The 8,041-nt window shown below is 31.4% G+C and overlaps 1 protein-coding gene across 1 annotated transcript; it reads left to right on the top strand.

Annotated features, from left to right (window-relative positions):
• The first annotated feature begins 1,333 nt into the window (after positions 1–1,333).
• LOC112754654 (protein sym-1) lies at positions 1,334–5,466 on the top strand. The gene is made up of 8 exons (XM_025802354.2): positions 1,334–1,841; positions 2,406–2,493; positions 3,134–3,228; positions 3,496–3,568; positions 3,679–3,771; positions 3,891–3,977; positions 4,968–5,045; positions 5,192–5,466. The coding sequence occupies exons 1-7, from the start codon at positions 1,531–1,533 to the stop codon at positions 5,043–5,045; spliced, it is 825 nt and encodes a 274-aa protein (XP_025658139.1). The 5' UTR covers positions 1,334–1,530; the 3' UTR covers positions 5,192–5,466.
• Positions 5,467–8,041: the final 2,575 nt, after the last annotated feature.

Raw genomic sequence — 8,041 nt, 5'->3', positions numbered from 1 at the left:
ATTCTTTTACTCTTTATTTTTATGTAGGTTACATTATTGCTTTGTTAATTTTTTTTAATAGGTATAAATTTAATTAAAATCTAATTCTTTCTCTACTTCTTTCATACTCATCATTCATTCTTATATTTACTATATAAATCAACATTCACTTCACATATTTTTTTTATCTCCTCTCATATAATTTCATACTTCTTTCTTTTTCTTCCTTTCTATTCTTCCTAATTTTTTACACAACTAGAATTTAGTTGATAGCAAAATTTTTTTTAATTTGCTAAACATATATATTAGGTGATTGTGTGATTGTATTCATTAATTTTTTTATTTTTTTGTGTAATTTATACTCATAAGTTATATAATGTCTTTGTCGCCTATATATATATATCACTTTTTTTCTTTTAATAATTTATATTTTTTTAATATTATTTAATTGTAGCAATATTGTTAAAAATACATGTTCTCATGATTCATGAAAAATAAAATTAAAAAATTGAATGTCATTTTTAATTATTAAAATATTAATAATATTCATATTTATATTTTATCTAATAATTTTATTACTGTACCATAGTATTTAAATATAATCTAAAAAAATAAAAAATAAACAAAAGTAACTAGTTAAAAAATAAAAATAAAAATAAAAAATAATAATATAAAATCAGAAGCGTAAGAAAGAAGAAAATAACCCTTGGCTTAATGTCCGGGAAAAAGCTAGCATGATTGTAGCAATCCCCGAAGCAAGGAAATCCGTCTTAGTGCCTTCCTTCTTTAAACCAAAAGGCATCACTGTGTAATAGATGTTACCTTTCGGAGTCTCGTCGTTAAGGTGAAATTTCATGTTCTCCTAATAATAATAAGATTACTCAAAAATAAAACAATTTCTTTTTTATATTCAAAATTGGAATAAATACTAAAGAAATGTTTCAATTGAATATTTTTATTACTTATAGTCTAATTTATGTATAATTTTATTTTTTATAATTATTAAATTTTAAATTAATTTTTTTATTTTAAATTGTCATTTATTATCAACAGTTATAAAATTTAAATTAATTTTGATATGTTATTAGACAAAATTTTAAATTTTTAATCAATTAAATTTAATTTATATTATTATTTAATTAAATTATAAAATAATGATTAAACATAATTATTATCTAGATTAAAACGATATATTTTTTATATCTTTTTTATTGAATAATAATATTATTAGATCATATATAAATGGTCAAATTAAATAAATATATTATACAATATTTTTTGTAATAAATTTTAAATTTAATATTAATTTATATATTATCTAATATATATTCCTAAGCAATATTTATAGCATTTTAAATTTATTCTATATAATATAATTAATTTAACTTGTATAAAAGAGTTTTGGAACCCGCAGCGGCAAGCCGCCAAGTGGGCACTGGATAGTGCCATCGCTGGCGGCAAAAACGGAAGTGGTGGAGTCGACTGTAAGTGTAACTCTGTAAGCACTCAGCATTCAGCAAAGACCTCTAAAACCCTTTCTTCTGCGAAACAATGGCGTCAGTGACTCACCACTCCCTACTCTTCACTAACCTTTCTTCTCAACCACTCATTTCCTGTGTTCCTTCTTCTCCAATATTCCGTCTTCCTTCTACCCAATCCTGCGCTCACCCTTCTCTCACCTCCACCTGCTCTCTCCCTTCCTTCGTCACCAATCTCCGCTTCCGCAATTCCCGCCTCTCTGCCCTACCCGACGACGCTTCTGTCGGATCTCGTGGCCCTGGAGGCTCCGATTCCGGCGGAGGTAGTGGCGGCGGCGACGGCAGCCACGCTGGTGGAGGAGATAATTCGTCATTCTTGTCATGGTAATAATCAATTAATCATACTTAGGGATTAAGGGATTAGTGTTATTCTTGTTAGTGAGAAATGTTTCTTTTTTATATTAATCATTATTTTTTTTTTACCTCTTGCAACAATGTTTTGTTTGGACGCAAAACAAGTTAACTGAATGAACTCTAGTACAGAAAATTGAAGTCACTATGTTATCATCGGTCGGTAGTGGGTTTTATGTATAGATATTCGTGATTAGTGACTGCAGCTTTTTTTTTTGTCAAAGATTATATATAGAGGCTACTACATTTTCTATTATTTCATCATTTTGGATGGTTAGAGTGTATATAGAAATTAAATGGATGTTTCATGTGCACTGGGAGATCTAGAAAACAGAACCCTGGGGTGACTCTATGAAAGAAACAATGGTTGAAATTTTTTCAAAAAAAAAAAAAAAGGATAATGACTGAGCATTAGAGAATACAGATCACTGAAGCAAAATGATTAAAGATTCAAGGGGTTCTTCTTTCAGTCAATTCAGGGGGATTTTTTTTTTCATTTTTTTGGAAATCTAACATAACTTCACCTGTTCACCACAGGTATTTGGCTGTTCTTGGAAAAAACCCTGTTGCAGTAAAAGCTATAACATCTGCAATTTTGACACTAATTGGAGATTTGATATGCCAGGTATGCTGTCCCTGTTTCTATTCTTTGTTGAAGCATATGCATTTCCAGATCTTTATGACATGAAATGCATGAGATACATACAGGTAAATTCCTATAGAAACTTTATTCTATGCCATGGAGGCATGATTCAAGTGCATTGCTACCTTATGGTATGTGGACAAAGGACTGAATAATGTAAGGTTTCTAGGAATTCAAAGCTTATTTATTCTGAATAGATGATGGCTAACAACTTTATTATTAAAAAAAAAGAAAAAGAAAGAAGGTGAAGAAATCTGTACTTTTCTTTTGTGCATGGTTTATATCAACTTATGGTGTTGCCAATATTTTTTACTGCTCTGCACGGGGATCAGATGTTATCATGGAGGAATCTGAAGTTTAATTAGTGGAATGCTGCGGACTACCTAATTAATATCTATGTCTTATGTGTTGTGATATCTTCTTTTATTCTGTCATTCATATTGTTGCTTTCTGAATTTTATTTATTTTATCAATTTAAGCAAATCCTCATTATCAAGGTCAACATGGCATCCATCTGAATTTGATTTTTTTATGTGTATCTTCTAAAACTCAATGCTTAATTTTCTATTTGAAAAATTGTGATTGTATGCACTCTCTAAGTATATTCAATTTATTTTCGTAGCTTGTAATAGACCAAGTGCGGTATTTGGACTTGAAGAGGACGTTTATTTTCACTCTGCTTGGTTTTGTCTTAGTAGGTCCAACATTGCATTTCTGGTAGTGCTCTTGAACCCATTTTATAGTCATGCCTAAAATTCAACTAATTCGTTATGTTCTTTCGAATTTGATCAATTTTTAACTAATGTTCAGAAATATCAATGCAACTATCATGCTTTCAGAAATACTAATGCAATTATCGTGCTTTAAGTTATGGTTCTGTTCTGAAATGCAGTGCTTTTGTGTTGATAAATTTTCAAATTTTTAATTTCCCCAATTAATTTTTTTTACTAGGATAATTTCCTGATTCTTGCTTTGAATCTTCAGGTACTTGTATCTAAGTAAATTGGTTACACTACCTGGAGCATTGGGTGCACTTTTGCGTCTTGTAATTGATCAGGTAGGAAAATTCCATCGGCCCCAACCCTACAGTGTACTGTTACTAATCAATCATTAACTGTGTGCTGAGTTTGGTATTTTAATTCTGAGCATGGTGAAATATGATTGCAGTTCTTATTTTCCCCCATATTCATTGCGGTTTTCTTAGCTACATTGGTCACACTTGAGGGAGGGCCATCACAAGCTATCCCCAAACTTAAACAGGTGTGGTTAATGGTTTTAGGCTTTTAGCTTGTACATTCATGTAAAATGTGTATACAAAGAGGGATATTTCCATTGTAGCATTGGAAAGTGCGTATTCATCCTCAAATTTCATTTTGCAGGAGTGGTTTTCTTCTGTTGTGGCAAACTGGCAATTATGGATACCTTTTCAATTTCTCAACTTCAGATTTGTTCCGCAGCAATTCCAGGTTAGGCTGACTAACCAAACCATATATATATATATCACTTTGAAACTTGCTCGAGTTAAAATTGTTGCTTACAAATGCTAGTTTTATACTGTTCTTTATTCAAATTCATTTGAGTGCGCCACCTTTCTGTATTTAGTCAATTGCATCTAATGAGATTTCAAAATGCATCAACTTTCTAGTTTTGGTGAATTGCATCACATAACCGCACAGATCACATTTTTCACCAGTCTATTAGTTGAACAATAAAGAACATCATACACGAGGACGACATTTTTGTTTTAACATTTCTATTTTTCATCTTGCAATTTGTTTGGATGGCTGGTGCCTGGTAGGAGTTTGAGAGTCCTATATCAGTTCTCTTCACATAATGCATTCGCACCATGCTAACTGAATTTCTATCCTCAACCGCCCACTTTTATTCCGACTCTTTTTATCATTTCACTATGAACGACAATGGTTATGAATGAAAGCAGGGATGTTATATGTGGGGGCTTAGAAGATCTTCAAGCCGCGGGAACATAATCATATTTTGCCGTACATCCATGGGGACTGAAACCATTCCTGAATTTGTTCTTATTGCGAGTAATCCCTGTCCATACACGTCTATATGAGCTTTGTGCTATCCCATCGCACTCCATTAACAAAATAACTAACCATCACTCCCCTACTAATTTAAACTTTAAACCCTAAATTCACCTACTGACATACGCTTGTTTCAACTTGGGGCTTAAGCTGCCTCAGTACCCCTGGCATAACGAACAGTCGAACACAAATCAGCATGATATCACTATGCCATTATTCTTGAATTAGTTTCATTGAGGAGTTATCATGCGTCTGAAATTGGAGTTATCAAATTTTTGACACTTACGTAGTGATATTTTTCCCAAACAGTTTTCATTGGCTGTAGCACATAAAGTTTTCTTCAATTTTCTTAGATCTACTACCTTTTCTACTGCTGAGATTAAAAAAAGCATGTGGAAATGATTTCAGGTCCTTGCTGCTAATGTTATTGCTTTGGTATGGAATGTTATTCTCTCATTTAAGGCGCACAAAGTTGTTCAAAAATAGGTAAGCTTCATGTTCAGTGAATGCAGAGGACCTAAATTTAACTAGCCTCATTATTTAAGGAATTCTAATGTATATGAGATGAAGCACCAAGCAAAAGATTTTGACCTGCAGTTCCAATTTGTATCTGGGCTTTTTTTTGGATGCAGATTGTGGTAATATAATTTTTTTTTGTCATAAATTACACACACACGCAAACATTACACGAGAAAAATAAAGGCAAACAGGAACCAAGGGACAATTGAACAAGTCTACATATGAAAACTTGGTTGAAGTAGAATGTCAGAAAGCACAAGAAGCAAAGCAGGGTTGGGCTCTCATGTTTATTTCATATGTACAATTGTTGAATAAAACAATCAGACCAAAAAAAACTCAAGACTTTTTGTTTATTTATTATATTAAGAGTATTGAGATTCTTTTTTAAGGGTAACTGTTGATATTTTAGTTATAGTCATCACCTTTTTAAGTTTAAAAATAGGCGAAATCGAAGTATTCTCAATGATGCACTTTTATCAATTAAGTATTTAAGAACAAAAAGAAAAAAGGAAATAATAGTGCACCTTTATTGCGGTTTTTACAATTTAATTTTAACATGTCAAATATGAGTTAATACAATTTGGTCCCTGAAATTTGAAGTCGGAATCAAATGGATCTCTAGAATTCCAGTTAACCCAAATTGGACGCAAAATTTACAATCAAAACTCGCGTTAATCCTTGGGTTGAATTTTGTTAATAACATGTTGATTTAGTATGTTAACTTGTTGCAATTTGAATTTCTCACCTAAGTTCTATGTGATCAAGACTTATTAGAGATTTTAAAAATTTGACTGCAGCCTTGAGAGTTTTAAAATTTTCAAATTGAACTTATTGTTGTTTCTGTGAGGATGTTGGGAAATGGAGAGCCAGTGAAGCTTTTAGAATCTCTAGTAGACTTCAATCATAGAAACCAGGTGAAGAGTCCAAATTGTGGCAAGCTAATGTGCAAAATCAGCACACTGTTAGCGAACATCAGTTCAAGAGATAACTGTCTAAACTTAACACTTGTCATGAATTCAGCTAAGGAAAAGTCTAGGGACCAGTAATTTTTGTGTTGTTTGGCCAGCACTTAACCATCAAAACAAAAGTGAGTGATCTCCTACTATTAGATGTAATCTAGACCTGAGACGACTTTTCATCCTTATACATGTGCAAAAGAGATTTATATCCATCATGCGGCTCTTGTAAAAGAACTGAGATAGGAAATTGCTGCGCTGAAATGCAAGAAGAACAAAAGGAAAATGTGAGGCCGACCTGCGTCAACACTGGAGGAGAAGAGGGAGGTGAATTATAACCGCACATTTCAATCAGAGAAGCTAACCGCACATGCAACAGAGACAGCATCCCCAATCTACCAATCTCATAGTCTGAAAACCCTAGATCAAAGTCAATGGCCACCTATGCAGACTCGTCCATCAATACAGCAACCCACTTGACCCCATCTGGTATCCGCACAGTATCGTGGAACGTCGAGTTGGAATCTCGAAATGGATAGTTGGAGCTAAGGATGCTGTTGCAATGATCGGGCCTCGGACCAAAAAGGTTGCAATAAAGCCTTGGTTGATGTAAGTGGTATTATAGATAGAAAAAACCATGATGTAGGATAACATAGTAGTTAGAATCTTGATTTAACTTTTAAAATCTTTTGATATTACGATTTTAAATAAGTTTATCGATTTTATAAAATTTGTACTAAGTCCGACAATTTTACCATTTAAATCTTATTAAGATTTTCTCTGCCTCTAGAAAAAATATATCATTAAAGAGTATATGACCCAAATGAATAATCACCCAAATGAACGATATATCTATATATACGTGTATTAGTATATATATATATATGAGACCGAAAAAAATATTTCTAAGTTAATATAGTTCGTGTGATTTAAGCGATCTTAAATATGTGATTAGACACAATAGAATTAATAATAGATGTACTCTAAACCCCTTTCTGGGTATTATCAAAAAATTTTAAGTCATTTTTGAAAATTACGTTATAAATAATTAAGATAAATTAAATGACTTTGTAATCTTTCAAAGATTATATTTCAATTTTTTTTTTCATTTTTTTTATAGATTATTGAAGTTATAAAGCTATCAAATAGAGTTGACACTATTAAAGTTATATTCTCTTCATTTAAAATATTAGTCTTTTTGTTAAAAAATACACTAATTTATTAAGTTTTCATCATTACATTTTGTAGAAAATAAATAAATGAGTAAAATTATAAATATATATATATAATTAAAAAGTAAATAATTTATTGAATACGAGTACCTAAACATCATAATGAATACAAGATTTATAATGAATACGAGTACCTAAAATAGTTTATTTTGTGTATACTCACATCCATATTTATAATCTTCATTGAGTTTTAGATTTATTGTCTATAAGTAACAGAAGTTCGTAGTTAGAATGCTTGATTGATCATATTCCCAATTAAACCAAATAACTTAATTATATATATATATATATATATATAGATATAGATAGAGATAGAGATAGAGAGAGACTTGATGAAATATGGAAAAATGATTATTTATGTAATAAGTAATAACTCATCAAGAAATTTTTTTTGTATCTACTGCATTGAACATATCCATAATTTAAGTATTTTTTAATTTGGATTTCCTGTGAATGCAAAGGAGGACAACCCAACCAAGCAGAACACAACTCAAAATACTTTTTCACACAACTCATATGATTCACATTACGCATCAAAGTCTCAAAAGAAGTTAAATTGCTCCCACATAATGAAAAAGAAATGACATAAAACCTAGTGTCATTCTGGGACATGGGCGCGTGCGCAGATTGGAACCAACATTTTTTTAAAAAATGCATTGCAACATAAAATCAATACCACAGCCATCAGCTTCGTACACTAACCCAATACTGTTCTTCACTGCCTCGACGTGTATCCATGTCCTCTGCTGGATGATGACCTACCAACCACATTCTG

This window comes from Arachis hypogaea, chromosome 16 (assembly GCF_003086295.3).
Source record: "Arachis hypogaea cultivar Tifrunner chromosome 16, arahy.Tifrunner.gnm2.J5K5, whole genome shotgun sequence".
Taxonomy (NCBI): Eukaryota; Viridiplantae; Streptophyta; class Magnoliopsida; order Fabales; family Fabaceae; genus Arachis; species Arachis hypogaea.
The sequence above is the reverse complement of the archived record's forward strand: the minus strand, read 5'-3'. Positions and strand labels throughout refer to the sequence as shown.